General features: G+C 38.8%; 9 protein-coding genes across 9 annotated transcripts; 6 read left to right on the forward strand and 3 right to left on the reverse strand.

Moving 5' to 3' along the window:
- Positions 1-1671: 1671 nt before the first annotated feature.
- VCUG_00366 (uncharacterized protein) lies at positions 1672-3264 on the forward strand (the record flags this gene model as incomplete). The annotated part of the gene is made up of 1 exon (XM_008075194.1): positions 1672-3264. One exon carries the CDS (start codon positions 1672-1674, stop codon positions 3262-3264), a length of 1593 nt encoding a protein of 530 aa, XP_008073385.1.
- Positions 3265-3801: 537 nt separating this feature from the next.
- On the reverse strand, positions 3802-4999 carry VCUG_00367 (uncharacterized protein). Its single transcript, XM_008075195.1, has one exon. The coding sequence runs from the start codon at positions 4970-4972 to the stop codon at positions 4484-4486; it is 489 nt and encodes a 162-aa protein (XP_008073386.1). The 5' UTR covers positions 4973-4999; the 3' UTR covers positions 3802-4483.
- Positions 5000-6136: 1137 nt separating this feature from the next.
- On the forward strand, positions 6137-7049 carry VCUG_00368 (uncharacterized protein; the record flags this gene model as incomplete). Its single annotated transcript, XM_008075196.1, has 1 exon — positions 6137-7049. One exon carries the CDS (start codon positions 6137-6139, stop codon positions 6965-6967), a length of 831 nt encoding a protein of 276 aa, XP_008073387.1. The 3' UTR covers positions 6968-7049.
- Positions 7050-7303: 254 nt separating this feature from the next.
- On the forward strand, positions 7304-8229 carry VCUG_00369 (uncharacterized protein; the record flags this gene model as incomplete). Its single annotated transcript, XM_008075197.1, has 1 exon — positions 7304-8229. One exon carries the CDS (start codon positions 7304-7306, stop codon positions 8132-8134), a length of 831 nt encoding a protein of 276 aa, XP_008073388.1. The 3' UTR covers positions 8135-8229.
- Positions 8230-8424: 195 nt separating this feature from the next.
- On the forward strand, positions 8425-9012 carry VCUG_00370 (uncharacterized protein; the record flags this gene model as incomplete). The annotated part of the gene is made up of 1 exon (XM_008075198.1): positions 8425-9012. The coding sequence occupies one exon, from the start codon at positions 8425-8427 to the stop codon at positions 9010-9012; it is 588 nt and encodes a 195-aa protein (XP_008073389.1).
- Positions 9013-9806: 794 nt separating this feature from the next.
- VCUG_00371 (uncharacterized protein) lies at positions 9807-10346 on the forward strand (the record flags this gene model as incomplete). The annotated part of the gene is made up of 1 exon (XM_008075199.1): positions 9807-10346. The coding sequence occupies one exon, from the start codon at positions 9807-9809 to the stop codon at positions 10344-10346; it is 540 nt and encodes a 179-aa protein (XP_008073390.1).
- An 810-nt stretch (positions 10347-11156) lies between these two features.
- On the reverse strand, positions 11157-12164 carry VCUG_00372 (uncharacterized protein; the record flags this gene model as incomplete). Its single annotated transcript, XM_008075200.1, has 1 exon — positions 11157-12164. One exon carries the CDS (start codon positions 12162-12164, stop codon positions 11157-11159), a length of 1008 nt encoding a protein of 335 aa, XP_008073391.1.
- A 501-nt stretch (positions 12165-12665) lies between these two features.
- Positions 12666-15844, forward strand: VCUG_00373 (uncharacterized protein). Its single transcript, XM_008075201.1, has one exon. The coding sequence runs from the start codon at positions 12757-12759 to the stop codon at positions 14395-14397; it is 1641 nt and encodes a 546-aa protein (XP_008073392.1). The 5' UTR covers positions 12666-12756; the 3' UTR covers positions 14398-15844.
- Positions 14455-15799, reverse strand: VCUG_00374 (uncharacterized protein; the record flags this gene model as incomplete). Its single annotated transcript, XM_008075202.1, has 1 exon — positions 14455-15799. A coding segment is annotated over one exon (1136 nt), but the record flags the coding sequence as incomplete, so codon positions are not given.
- Positions 15845-16101: the final 257 nt, after the last annotated feature.

Genomic DNA, 16101 nt, shown 5'->3' on the forward strand with positions numbered 1-16101 from the left:
TCACACATGTGTCTAGAATGTGCTTTATCCTGCACGATTGTTGTTATAGAAAGTGCTGTTCTGAGCCACAGAAGGTGAGTGCATTGTATTATTCCTTTCGAGAGCACAATGTTCTTTGTCACAAACTTTTTTCTGTTCGAGTGTGCGAAGCTGTTTTTGTTCATGAAGAGAGATTTGTGCACAGTTCTATTGCACGAGTGTGGATCAGCAGAGAAAAAACAGAAACGTAGCGTAAGGCAAAAAACAATAAAAGTTGAACATGTGTGTTTGAAATAATTGGCTTGATTAATCTGTCATATACCCCATGGTACTGTACTTATCATGGAGCTGTCACTTTAATCATGAGACATATTCGTGCTCGTAAAGCGTTCCAGTTTTAAACAGGCCCGATTACATCTGTTAGCACGCACGAAGTGCGCCATCCTTTCACAAAATGTTACGTGTGCCATTAATTATAGACAGAACTGTGCTATGTTGAGCTTGGCGCAATCCTCATCTTTAGAATGTTAAATTCAGCTTGTAGACCTAATTTTACCATAAAATTTATTATATTGAACAAATTCGTTATATTTGCGTGCTGCACTGCCCAACATGACATCTTCATATTTATCTTTGTTCTGCGTCGCTTGATTAGTTTTCAATTCTGATGAGCACCAACGAAATATGCTCAGCGGGGAATGTAAGTATGATAAAAAGGAAGTAGCTCAATATTAGTATCACTTGCAGAGTAATTATCTCTTTCGTTCCATAGTGAGGTTGAAGTGACGGATGAGCGATCCATTATGGTAGTAAATCTGCCTTTTCCTGTGTTTCACAACCATGCTATTTTTAATTCAAATATACCGGAACGAACACAAAAAGAAATTTCAACAAACAAAAATTTACTTTTTAAGGACAGGTTAGAATGGCATGTTAATTTATTATTTTTTAGATCTTACTTTTTGCTACGTGTGGGGAAAAGACCTGTGATTGAAAGATCCTGTCATGTAAGTAAGACAATTAAAATCTTTTTGTTTAGGACGTAGCTATTGAGGAAATAACAGCAGAGGAGACCCGATAGGCTGAATAAACCGAACGTACTAATTCACAACATGTGTTTCTATCATTGTTAAATATTATGAAGAGCAATTTAGTGGCTTACAGTACAAATCAATGAACCGTACAAATGTGTGCGAAGTGCTTGATGTACATAAACGTGATAAATACACTTGAATAAAAATTAGTGGATCGTCTTAACGCATCATCTGTTGTTCTTGGCGGTGTCGGGTAGTTAAGGCTATTTTTACTAGAACGATTAGTCCGGACAGAACAGAATAAATGGTATTAGCGTCTTTCAAGCTATGAAAATTGTTCACTGCAATCATAGGCAGCCCAAAAAATTGATAGCAATTAAAAAGTTCTACAATCATATGCGTAGCTGCTGCAATATTGGCAGTCACACACTCATATTCGTTTATTGCTGTTCCGTCTACTTTGAGAGCGCTTTTTGGCTGTTAGTGCTTCACATACAGAGTATCAATATAAATATACGCCAGCACCGTTCCCTTTTTTTGAACTAAATTTGTTTAACATTCTGCCGTGCTAAAATGGTCTTAATTGGCATTTTAATGTCTTTTCCTTGTCAACTTCTTATCAATTTAAAAATATTTATAGAAAAGAATCCGACACGATATGCGTGAGGATGCCTTCGGAAGTACTGCAAGTAGCCTGAGCGCAGAAAGACCCGATATAAGAAAAAGAAAACTGTATTTGGTAAAAGTACAGTTGTGTGCTTTCATGGTGTACATAAGCTATATCATGGTTTACTCATCACGAAATTTGTTGAATGGCATCATAATTGCGAGACAGTCACCTATTGCGAAATGTTTCACGGTTGTGTTCATCATCTTACCAATTACCTTGGTGATGTCCATCTTGGTGCGGAAGTGGCTATCAAGGTACAGCATACAGATCATGCTGACGTATGCTCTCGCCATATTCTGTTTGTATTTCTTGATTGTAAATCCTTTCGTAGTATATTTCAAGCAAATGCTTGACTTTAACGACCTGTTGATCGTCGATTTTGTTGCCGATGGAAAAATTGCATTCAAAAGAATGAGGCTCTTTGCCATATTTCTCTCCATGCTGACCTCCTGGACAATTACGCTGCAATTTTCGGTAATAAACATTTACGAGGCATTTGTGCAGTACGTCCTCATGTTCTCAATGTTCAACGAGATTTTCACACAGAAGCAGTACAACGGATTTGTTTCGATAATATTGTTCTGCGAGACCCTAGCTCTTCTGACATCAAGCCTTATTTCTATCCTGCACCAGCAAATAATAACATCAGTTTCGTACTGCAACAAAGAGTACGTCAATGTTGTATTTACAAATGTTATCTTTGCACTGAATTTCGTACTTTTCCTCATTTTCGTGCATCTGAAGACTGAGGTCACGAAAGAGAAAGCTGCCTCGGTTCAACGAGCAACTATCGAGCTGCACGCTAATACACCTGAAAGTGAGTATGATTCAGCGCGTGATAAAGATTTAGGGTCTTTGCTGCGGCTTAAATTTGTGCGCGCAATCAGTGTCAACGTGATAGCGCTTTTCATCCTCAACGAGTTCATGTACATTTCGTTTGAGAGCGGCGTGTACACCGTGGCCAAAAAAACATTCAGACACGTTACAAGTACCGTCATCAGGTCGACAGATATTATTCGTTTCGCTTCGTCTCTGTTAATTCTGGTTGCCTTGTTCTTCTCCGTGCCAAGGCGGCTGATTCAGCACAATTGGAAGTTTCTGGCGTATTCACCGTGTACATGGCTGATAATAGCCAGTATTTTCCAATTTACCATGGATACGATTCTGAAAGGAGTAGAAGGCGATAGTTTTCAGTTTGTTAACAATTTATTCCAAAGTCTGAGTTCAAGTGATAATGTGCACATTAGAGTGTGGATCTACAGAATATATAACAATTTTACGATTTTGGCACTGATATTTGTTCGCATTCTCAGAAATATCGGCTTTCTGATCGCCAAGGAGACACTGACAATGATGATAGACCGCAAGATACGTCCGCGTTTGCGAACCATCTATGATGGGATGTGTCCACTTATCGGAAAGGCCATCGCATCCAGTGTTGTTCTGTTTATGTCAGAGTTGTTCGATTTCCGTGATGCAAGGTCCTTCTCCGTTGTTATGCTGATATTTGCGCTCGTGGTCTTCTGTTCCTGGATAAATAACACGCGGTACTTAGTGAGAAGGTACTATGGGGCATTTTAGGGCGCTTACCAGTTCGGAATTAAAAATTCTTCGTTTAAAACCACCTCAATCGTTATTATTCAAGGCATTCCCTGTTAAGCAAAACTCTGTGTTGTTATTGCTCATAGGTTGCACTAAAGACGTGTGAAAATTTCATCACGCCGAACGGCTTTCCTAAATACGCATACTGCAAACGCATATTTCCATATAATTTTTATGATAACACAGTATGTCATACCAGTACAATAATATATTTATTGTTTTTGGTTTATAACCAGGCTTTCAAGGCATGTTTAGAGGTAGAATACATCTGAAGTATGCTAACAGCTATTAAGAATCATTTTACGTCAAACAGCTTTCATTTATTGCTAAACATTTCATCGCTGCTTACCACAGGGCTGACAATGCCTTTGAAACGGTATCAGCGAATATGCAACCGGTTTGTCACGTAGTGCTGCCAATAGAACACAATATTTGAGACCAAGGATTAAAACAATGCTATATTCATACACTTATCTACGTTGAACAAGGAAAGTATCGTAAGATGCTGTTTATACGGTGTATCTTCGATTCGCATCATGGGATAAAAACTTTCTCTTCTCGTTGTATTTTACGTGTTCTCCACATTTTTGTGGTTATATTTTTCTGCACAGCTCAAAATAAATCATATAATTGTGTTTATGTCGTATTTTGGTCATCCAAGGCCTATTGAACGCTTGAACCGAAGTTACGTTCGCTTTTTTCTTATAAAAGCTACTTTCCTAAAATAACACGTCTTAGCACCTCAGTGACCAAAGGTGGTGCTGATTGAATCAGATATTGCATCAAACGGTAAAAATGATCCTTTCTACTGAGCCGGCCCTTATTTTCACAAATCAATAAACAAGGCTTGGAACACCGCTATACAAAATACTGCTTTTGCTCGTTCGGGAAGCGCAGAATCTCGGAAAGCAACTTAAATTGTTAACCGAGTCATTGGCGGTGAGTTTAATTATTTTAGACTTCCTACCGGAGATGTAACCCACAACAAAGGCAAGCAGAAATATTAACAGGGTATAACACGGCATTCACAAGAAAATAATTGATCACACAGCAAACACCCACCAATATATCACACGTTCAAACGGTGCAGCTCTATCTTCCCGTTCATCAAGCGATGTAACCAACCAATTCTAAACTTTTTCCTCGATATTCATTTTAATTATATTGACAATCGTATTTACAATGCATGGCGCACGAATTATTGCAGGTGTCTATATTCGTTACTAAAATGGGGATGGGGCTCACCAAAATCTTTTTCGGTGTAACTTTTATTTTTAAACGCCTTTCCGCCATCTTTATACCTCATAAAGTACTTCTTGGTGATCTCCGCGTAATAATACATCCCAAGCTGCTTCATAGACCGTATCAGATCGTCCCCTGTTATGGTTTTCCTGTTCTCGCTTTCGCATATCTCTTTGGCCATGCACGTAACAATTGCTATAAACTCGCTGGCACTCTTCTGCATTAGTTCCTTTGCGTCTTTTGCTATCTTCGCGCTTCTTGGTATAGGGCCTTTCATGATCTTGGAAATGTTTGCTATTGGAAGTAGTCTATCAGTTGTCTTCAACGGACCATAAGAATTTTTGTCCATGTCCACATCAATTTTAAATTCTTGTTTTTTATATTTGCTTGGTTTCATTGTGTCTTGGTTTGTTTCATTCGTGCTGAATTGATTAGTTTCAGTCATCGCCGATAAGGGGCTGAAACACAATTTGAAATGTAAAAAATGTTGAGAAAGCCGCGCAAATGGAGATAAAAGACGCATTCGTGCGATTGTGAGTGCTGTATCACAAAAAATGAGGGCTACTCGCCATCACAAAAATTTTTGCAATATCTGAACTTGTGATTTTAACCGAAACGTGTTGCAAAATTATCAAAAATCAACACATTTTATGGTTCGAAAGAAAACGCGCGCGGCTGTTGTTACGAATGGTTGCGCATTATTGATCTGTGCTGTGCCGAAATGTTCGAGCTGGCCTTTTTGTGTGATTCGGGTTGAATTCCTGGCCAGTCTCTAGGAAAACACTTGTCCGAAGTCTCTTGCCTGTTCAGACACGAGAACCATTATTTAAAACACAATGAATAGGCTAGAGAGGTGAGACATTTTATCACGAACAGTATTGAGAGTGGACAATGATCCATATGACATTTACTTATCACAAAACATACGTAGAACACTGCTATACGGACACATAGATCTAAGACTTTTCTGGAACATGCCAATATTGTGAATTCGAACCTTTGTTATGGAGAAAATTGAACGAAACATTGGTGTATTGCTAGCTATAATATAAAGCATTACGTGCCTTTTTCGTGCCGTACTTGCATACGCAACCATTTTTCAAATCATGTTTTCAACGCCGATGTATGATATGATAAATGGACACAACGTTTTTTGCACCACAGAAATTCAAGCCATCAATAATTCGCAGGTACTGAATGACGATAAACCATGGCGTGATACTGAATGATACCTATCCCTCCCTTGTGTGGAATATCGGTGCACATTTACTCCACGCATCTCTGCCTTGTTCGGGAAGCAACAAAGAATATTTACAACGTATCTTGTGGTTTTATAGCCACGCTATACCGGTAATACGAATGGACATGATGCCTTTTGCTTCCATTTACTTAGAAAATGTTACCACGCTACGAGTTGAATGCTTATATTCACATACACTGCAATACGAATGGACATGATGCCTTTTGCTTCCATTTACTTAGAAAATGTTACCACGCTACGAGTTGAATGCTTATATTCACATACTCTGATACGCGCATATCATGAACTCGAGTTTTTGGCATTTCCAAATTGTTTAAGCAATTCATAAAATTTGCTCACGAGGCCCCCATGTCCTCGTTCCCGCTTGATCCAACCTTTCTCACGAAAGACGAGGAAAATGGAAAAAAACTCACAATAGAGGATGTAAGAGATGAGTATGAAAGGATAAGAGAACAGATGTACAAGGAAATGGAAATAGAGAGGGTACAGAACAACATTTATCAGAAGTTGTACAACAGAACGAAGAGTAACACGTTTTACTTCGACAGAGTACAGAAACGAGATGAAATAGCATCGCATGCAGAGGATGATGCCTATACAATAATGAATTCGTTAGCTGTAGCGAAACATAATGGTGACAGTGCGAACGAAGTGATAGATGAGACCAGACGAGGAGAATATATTGGCTCAGAGGGTATCGCTGACACAATCGTGGAAAGTGAAGTTGAGGATGATTCAAATATTGTGGACCTCAACAATATTACCGATTCAGAGGAAGAATCTATGCAACAAGACCGGTACGTAAGTAAGTATTTGGATATAGAGGCCGAAGAGGGAAGTACCGGAAGTGAAATAGAGGTGATGGAAGAGAAATATGAATATTCAAAGGATACAAGAAACCAGGATGATATTATAAAGAGATTAGAGAGAAAGTACCTGAGAAGAAAGAAAGTTGAAAAGTTGGAGCCACTTTTCAAAATAGAGGATGTGTCGAGCAGTGAGGAAGCCCTAGACTTCGTTAATCTTAGCACGGATAACATTGAATGCAATATTACGAAGGATGAGGACAGCGTGGAATGTGTAGAGAACGAAAGAGAAAGAGATATGGATGAACATATGGCGGGTAGAGATGCAAATTTATATGACTTTATGAAATCATCGCGCAAGAAGCGTAGGTAATCCAACTTAAAACTACTCCTGGTGCTATACCCTGATTAATCGCTGAAAATAGGTAAAATTGTTAATATAAAGTCTTCAGACGATTTATTGGTGTTTATGTTCTGTATAATTTCTCATATTAACAAATTGATTGTTAAAATCTTTCATTCAAATATACCTGTTGCTAGGTTCATGCTCGAGTGGCACGATTTAGACTTTCCAAATAATTTTTGATAGATATTTCGTGATCATAGATTGAAGTGATCTGCGGTTCGCAGTGATTTTATATGCTGATAACACGGACAGCAACGACTTCGCTGCCATTAATATGTTTTGGATCGACTGCCCCCACCAGAAATGAAGTTTCTTATAAACAAAGAACGAGAGCAAATATTAAACGGCGATTACAAGCCAAAGGCAAGATTTACATACGTTTACGCACTGCTTAAGTCACAGAAAGTGAGGAAAAGAAAAGAAATTGACTATAAAAAGCTGTCTACATCCAAACTACTCAGTTCAAAAAATTACAACAAAAAGTTGGTCGAGGAGTTGAAGACAAGACCGTTTAAAAAGATAATCAAGTACTTTGAGACAATCTCACCTCTGAAGAACGAGCTGTACTATTGGCACCCATCAAGAAAAGTAAACGATCCCTTGACACTACTGATCAAGGTGCACAAGCAGAGTGAGTTATTGAAGAAGATACGGACAGAGAAGTGCGAAGCGTTGATATTTAAGTGCAGAGGATTCGACAAGTTTGAGAGTATGCTGCAAGAGAGGATAAATATGAACGAGCTTAAGGTGTTGAACGAGGATTATAATTTTTTTGGCAAGTTTTGGACTATCAAGAAGGGAAAAATGCAGGAGTTCTATGATTACATGGGTAAGAAGGGCGCAATAACCAACAAGAATAGGAAAACCATCGATGTGGTGCAGCGTATCATCACGCATCCCTACTGGTGTGACAATACATGTGCAGCCCCATTTTCGTTTCTTAAAATGCCGTGTATGAAAAATTTAGATTTTTCAGTTGTAGAGTGCTACTCATTTTTGGAGATTGAAATTGGAGAGAGGACAGTTACGGTGAGTTTCAGGGAATTTAATGGGCTGTTAAAGAAGGACAAAAAGTATGAAGCGGTTTGGTGTGCCCTAGGAGTGAGTTATAGCGAGACAATCGAAATAGATTAAATGTGTTTGATAAGCAATGTGCTATTGGTACAAATGGAAATGTTGAAACATAAAAATTGCATCTCTACATTTTATCATATAAATAAAAAGACAACTCGAAAGATGATTTCTCCTAATGAAACGTTTTGGGGTATCACAAGCAGATGATTCCATTACTGCCACGTAAAGATATATCAAACGCAGATATCACCCGTCACACACCCTTTCAATCGTTAATTTGTTGTATATTACACGAAATTAAAAGGCCTGCGTAAAAATGCACATCCCCTAAAAATTTGATTTTCCTGGCAATGTCTTCCGCTCACCAGATTTCTATTCTCAAATGTAAGAAGTGTAACGATATGATACTTACTGGCAGTGTGGGAAGTCACCACTGCACCAAGTCTAACAGCGACGCGAAAAAGACGAACAAAGTAAAAAAAGTCTTCTCTGTGGATCGGTATTGTGCCGTACCGGAGAACGGAGTTCCATGCAAAAATTCTCTTACGTGCCGGTTGCATTCGCTAGAGCAGAAAAATAAGGTACAAGGACGTGTTTATCCGGTGGAAGACCTGATAAGAATTTGGAAGAGAGAAAAAAATAGGAGAAGATGCGTTCGAATTAGAGAGCCTAAGTGCCTGGACATAGAACTAAAAAACAAGGCATTGGAAATTGTGAAGGGATTAAAGCCTGTGGTGGAGTACAGGTTCGATGACCAGAAATTTTTGAGAGAATCCAAAGAGATAAGGAGCATTTTTTCGGCACTCAAAAAAGACAATAATGGCAGTGTGTCGATGTCATCTACTCCCGTCAACGAAAAAATTAGCAAAAAAGTTGGGCTCGCCACAAGGAAGTACAAACAAAGGGGACAGAAACAGGGGTCTAGCCTCAAACAATAGAAGGTTGCGAGCATCTGCGATGCATTCGCCTATCGATAGCGGTGGCTGTGGATCATCAGAACAGTTGCTGGTACTGACCGGAGTGTGCGGCCAAAGGTGAATGCCAAGGCGTTCATGGCTACAAATATGGTACTTGTGTGTATCTTTGTTCGTGATAACCTAGCGAGTGTACAACACCGCAGGTGGAAGCACAAAACATTTTTAGGATACTACTCTCTTACTTCAACATCAAATAAAATATTTTCACATAGTACTGGGATAATTCTTGGCCGCGAAAATGGGCAGAGACACATCTTAGCATGGTACATATTTAATTTACCTTTTTCGATTTAAACATCGAATTACATCCAAAATACTGTTTTTATCGTTGCTATCCCAATGTATAGGCAGTGCTGGTGTCAACGCGTGTTAAATAAACATTTTTACTTTCGTGTAACATTGGTACAAGCTCATTTTATGGCAACCATAACCATACTGGTATTCAAAGCGTGTGACTGCCGTAACAAACCATTTGGATCAAACGCTGCTGATTAAACTTTTTTTGATAAATCGAACATCCCTCGTACAATATACCGTCATATTTCCATACCAGACGGTGTTTACCGCACTAAGCACTGTAATTGTGCTACTGGAATCAAATACGTTCAGCTGCTTGATAGTTTGCGAAAATTATCATCGCATCATGTCTATATCAACCAAAGCGTTCTCTCAAATAGCAATACCAACCATTAATTTACGTAAATGGTTTATTACTTTGCCATATAAGCCGTTCAAAACATGGGCTCGCATTGCCAATGGAAAATTCAACAACTTACACAGAGCAATTGGTACCAACAGTAGCACTAGAACTTAGCACAGACTCCACAAATGAACTGCCCTATGACATATTAAGCAATATTAGCACACTACCTGTAATAATCGGTATTGTCATTCTGTTTTTTTGCGGCTCAGTGCTACTATACCTGGTAGTACACTATATCAGGAACAAATGGTGCACAAATACTTCTCTTGTGTCGCATAGAGCTGTCGAATTTTTAACTTCTGATGCAGAGCACAGATTCGTAGAAAGTCGAGTCGTAATAGGTCTAACGCCGTACAATGAAGCATCTATCAGAAATACGACAGGAAGACAAAATTATGGGAATTCCGCATCTTGTTCCATCTCTGATGAGGGGATCGTGTTGGAGAACGAATATTCTTATTCATCAGGTCCAAGGGATGCAAATATGCCAATTTACATCTTTGAACCTCCACTGTTATGCTACCCAACTATTACTCTTCCAAGTTATGAGCAGTCAACAACCTCACCATTACCACCGTATTCAGAGAAATAAAAATGCTTATAATTTAGCACTGCTTTCATATTTGAAGTATTTTCTGTACATGTAACAATCTCGGGCAGAGTGCCCTTCGTTCTGATCATCCGTTCACAGAATTATACATAGAAGAAAACAGAACGGTATAAACGGGTTCAAATGCTTCTAATCACGAACATTGCATTTACGTAAGCAAGATATGTTACTAGCACTCATATGGTAGGCCACTGGCTGTTACGACACCGTTTAGCATCTACAAGATCGATCGTAACAAATTCAAATCAAGCATAGCTCAAAAGGAGTGTTTTGTTACGCAAGGTGCGTGATATTGCAGGAATTTTGTAGTGGTTGAATCCAAAACGGTCACAGAGCACAACTTGCAATGAGTTTATTACCTCTTGTAAAAAAGATAATTGCGTTGTCTGTTTAACCGATCAGAAGTGAATAGAACATGCCTGTGTTTGACCATTAATGATCCTCATTGGCAATTTACGGAACACTTTCGTTAAAATGGAGAAATCGATACCTCCACGATATGGCATACAACAAAATATGTTAGTACTGTGCAAAGGCCATTTTCAAAAAGCGGAATATAACTATCATGTATTACATTATCAGGATGAACTCGATGATAAGTTTCATCAAGTGCTTACTGGTTTGGCCATAACTGAAGAATTTTGAATTGAAACACACGAAGAGCACTAAAAATTACTAATTCACTATTAATACGCTAGCAAGCAAAGTCATGGCCATATATTTCCCCAATTGAGTAAAGTTAAGCAGAAGAGATAAACATGGTTCGATTGAACAAAAAACTAATTTAATGAATCATGAAAAGGACCAGCTAAACTCGTCTCTGTTGTTGAAACACGCATCATTAAGTACATTCTCATCTTCTATTTTCAAGTGTGGCAGTAACTGAGCCGGAAGTTCATGATCAGAGTAAAAATACACCAGGAAGGTGTCTGGCGGGCACACCTTCACACTACAATCAACAGCTATTACATTCACCACCTTCTTATTTATCGTTATAACACCGAAAAAAAGGGGAAGTATAAACGGCTGTTTCAATAGCAAAACCCGAAAGTAAAATAATTTATGTACGGCACCAATGTTTGTTCCATTCTTGCGCTTTTTAAACGTTGCACTGCCATGAATACCGCTGATTTCGTAGTGGTTGCTCATCTGTGTGCACTTTACATCCTTGTTTACGTAAAATGAAACGTTCCTAAAGGACAGCATTCGGGACAACTGGTCGGATATTTCTCTTAAACCGTATATTGGATAGGAAAACGGGGGATTACCAAACGATGATAAGTAATTCGGAACACAGTTCTCGTATGTTTGGATGCTCAGGGAATTATTAAAGATACGTAACGATTCGTCACTCATGGCCGCTCTAAACTCCTCATATTTTAAACAACTGTGTACAAAATAGAAGTAAGCATTCTTTTCTTGTGCCGATAACCACTTTGATTTTACTATTTCATAATCAAAGTACGGTACTTTATACACTGTCAGGTCTTCATCAATGTACAGATGGTCGTAAATTTCAACAAAATCTATGTTCAGCAACAGATCAAGCTCCTCAAGCCTGGATATTAGACAACCATTCGTACGAAATAATTGCGGTGTTGTCTCTACCAGGCACTTGGGCTCACTCATTTTATTAATTTTAATGTTTTTTACATATTTCGATGTTGCTAGGTCTGATGGTGAGCTCGTAGTGCCATAAAACTCACTGTTGTCAAAGACGATTACTTCTTTTTGATCGATCTCGAACAGTTTTATCAGAGTTCTGATGGAAGTTCCCTCATAACCATGTTCAAAATCCATATGGGGGTGAGAATTAGAAGTGATTGTGAGCACTCCCTGATTTGAAAACAAGCGATAAATCATGTTGTAAACCGTGTACCAGAGGCAAGAAGCGGTCAGAGCGGATCGGAAAAGTGTATTGCACGGATATTGCTGTATGAAGAGGTAAGTAAACGTGCTTTGAGTGCAAAAACGGTAAAATCAAATTTCCCTATCGCTTTAATTTCCTCCTGAAAAAGCGGTAACTGTGGAATGGAATGAAAGTTATTGACTGCTACTCAGAGATACGTCATTTTATGCGGATGAATAGGCATCGACATTAACGATTGGCAAGCACATCTTCTGCACAATAACATACGTTCAAATATTTGATGTAAAATGTGTGAACGGAACAGATAGTAGAGGAAATGTTCTGGCCACGGTTCAATTGTGTAATTTGATAGTGTCGAACAAGCGTGTCACTTGTTGAGGCAGTTAAACAAAAGAAAGGTAAATGCCTACTAGGCAATAAATGACAAGCGAGAATTTTCGTACGTAAATTTATTGAATCGAGTGGGCAGTGTTTTAATCGTTTTGGCTGCCTAAAACGGTCAAAATTACGAGTAGCCCTCCGATGGACGTGCCTTCCGAGTTCTACTCGTTTCCCGAGATCGATATGTTACGATTGTGCAACAGGTTTCCGGCATTCGCACACAATTTCGTACGGAATAATCACCTCTTTTACGACACGGTCGTGGATAAAAAGATCAAGAACGTTCCGCCATCGCTTTTGCTGAAGAGATTTCCCAGATGTGACAAAATTAACCATTTAGTGTTGCTGCGTGGAACGATCATAAAAGTAAATCCGATTTTGCTGAAGGATGTTGAGCAGTCCTACCGCTGCCTGTACTGCGATCACAGCGAGATCGTGAAGTTGGCAAATTACAAAAAGAAAAGGAAAATTATCTGTGAAAAGTGTGGGAAGAACGACTTCAAGGTTGATGAGGTTTTTACAAAAGCAAAAAACTGTCAAATAATACGTATACAGGACATTGGGAATCCCCAGACGATGTCGGACACCATTGAAATACTTATAACGGGCGAGCAGGCCGGCAAATTCTTACCAGGCGAGAATATTGAGGTGCTTGGGATAGTGCGGCTCAAATGGCCGTTGCTCAAGATGAATGAGAAGCTGTCACCCGTAATTTATTTGCAGTCACATTCTATCAGAAGAACAGAAAGAAAAGAGCGCTTGAGATTTGAGGGCCTGAACGACTTTATGAACGTGGAATGCTTCGACAAACAGCGCTTTTTGCTAAAAAATTTCATGAACGAAATTGTAGGCTGCGAGAATGTCAAGCTCGGTATTTTGCTCTCTGTTATTGGCAAAAAGAAAAAAGACAAGGAAACAAGAAATAACTCGCATATTATGTTGGTGGGTACCCCAGGAACAGGCAAGTCGCACTTTCTCAGGTCCATTGCGCATTTAGCACATTCAGTGTCAATTAATGGAATAGGAACTTCTGAGGCGGGCTTGACGACGTGTGCGGTAAAGCAGGGCAAGGAGTGGCTTTTAGAGGCTGGTGCGCTTATATTAGCGGACAACGGAATCTGTTGCATCGATGCATTCGATGCTCTGCCGTTGTACGATAAAAGAGGACTTTTGGAGGTGATGGAGCAGCAGACACTAAGTGTTGCCAAGGCAGGCCTGGTATCTACGCTGAATGCGCGGTGTTCAGTTATAGCAGCTTACAATATCAGCTACTACGATATGTGCAAGTCCATCTGTGAAAATCTTAGGATCAGTTCTCCATTGGTAAGCAGATTCGATCTGATTTTTCTTATCGATGAAAAATACGAACATGACTATGTAATAAGCCAAAAGGTGTTGACCAGAAGTGAAATAAAACACAAGAAACAACATTGGAACTTGGGAATATTAAAAGATTTCCTTGAAACGGTAAGAAACAACGAAACAGACGTGAATATCGAGGCTACCAACCTGATCAATACATATTTCAAATGGCGCAGAACACAGAAAACCGAAATGTTTACCATAAGGAACCTTGAGAGCATTCTGAGACTGTCGGAATCACATGCAAAGTTGCTGGGAAAAGCCGTTTTGGATGAGGATAGCGTTATGACAGCTATTTTTTTGATTGAAAGTTCGTTGTGGAAGAGCCAAAAAATCGAACTGGACACGAAGCGTATTTTCATCGACAAAGAATATTTTGGTGCAAAAGCACAGGAGATGAGAGCATTGATGAACAATTGAGTGCTTGGTGACACATTAGATCAGAATGTAGCGTTAGTAGTCTATTGGATATTTTATATAAAACACACAGGAACAAAAATCACACGGAGTAGCCGGCAGGCAATTCATAAAAACAAACAAAAAATCTAGAAATAAATATGTGATGAAAAACGAACAGAAATCAATCAAATATGCTTACTATCCCATTTTATAAAACTTTTCCACGCGTAAAAATGCCCTGCCAAGTCATGTAGCAATGAATATTTGACTCTCAAACTTAGAACATGTTAATATAATTCTTCCACTGCTTCAATAACGAATCCCTCGGCAGAGAACACAAATCCCTCACTCTCTAATCGGTAAATTTTACCGCCCACTGCAGAATAATCACCCTCAGCCAGGTCAAAACCATTCAACCAATCAAGATAGTTTCTTTTTTTGCCAAGAACATCAACAGGCGTGATTACATCATCTTGCAATACAAATTCTGCGCTACTTGCATCATCAGGTGTGCCGTAAATTCTTTTCGTCTTATTGTAGTATTTAAAGGACGATTTGCACATGATTACTATTTTTTGGCTCTTTGATTCATATATTCTGTACTCGTTGCCCTTAACATCCTGAGATAACTGTTCATATGCATACAGTTCAACAGCTTCCCTATAGTTGAGCCTTTTTGCTTTCATATCCACAAATTTTGTGATTTTGAGATGCGAGAGCTCTTTTACTGTGAAATTTATGACAAAGTTCTTGTTCTTCAGCTTGTTGTACATCTGATCGGTGATAAAAATCGTGTTTTGGTTGCCTATGAAGCTGTTCGAATATTCAACAGGCTTGCACTTTTTAATATCAGTGATTTTGATATTTTTGTAGCTGTTTGCCGATCCGCCAGCAGACATCTCGTAGTGATCCTTTGTCTTTATCGTCTCTATCTCCACAAAGCTGTTTTCATCAAAAAATGCCTGGGCCTCCGAGATATACTGCGAAATCAAAGAGTTATAAATTATTTTAAACGGTGTCGTTTTCTTTACAGTATTGCGGTAGTAGTTCAGGTCTTCTTTTAGCTTATCGGATGGATAAGAAATGTCATAAAGATTAAAATACGTGTGGTTCAGAAAAACTGTCTTGAACAGGTGGTTGTAGTACGAGAGGCATTGAAATGAATCGTTGAATGACATATTACCTGTTGTTTCATATATCGTGGCCAGAATATCGCTTGTAAACATGCTGTCAGCTGCTGTATTATTATCCTTTGAGTGATACAAAACATTATCGAAATTATTGCCAGGCACATTCTTAGTCGTATCATTTCCTTCTTCCATATTCTCATCAAAATATCTCCTGCTCTGCTTTTTATAGTTCTTTAATTTCTTTTTATCCTCTTTCTCGTCTTTTTTTTCGGTACTTCTGGCTATGACCATATAACAAAGCGTGGGGGTACTCAGGCATTTTCCATATTTACAAAAAGAACCACTGCCATTTTTATTGGTACTCATTCGTTAACAGTTTCATAGCACGTATTTGATAGTTTGTATTCAGTTACTTCCCTTTACTCCTAATTCGCCTTGACATCTTTCGTGTTTTTTTGGTTGTCTATCCCTGGTAAACTTTTCAGCATACCATGTATTAGTGGTACAAAGACACCGCTAAACCACAGTAATTCAGCAGTGTACTGCATCCACGGGGATGTTTTTTGGGTGCTATTTTTTCGTTGAGTAGCAGATT

Source organism: Vavraia culicis (assembly GCF_000192795.1).
Source record: "Vavraia culicis subsp. floridensis unplaced genomic scaffold supercont1.4, whole genome shotgun sequence".
Taxonomy (NCBI): Eukaryota; Fungi; Microsporidia; family Pleistophoridae; genus Vavraia; species Vavraia culicis.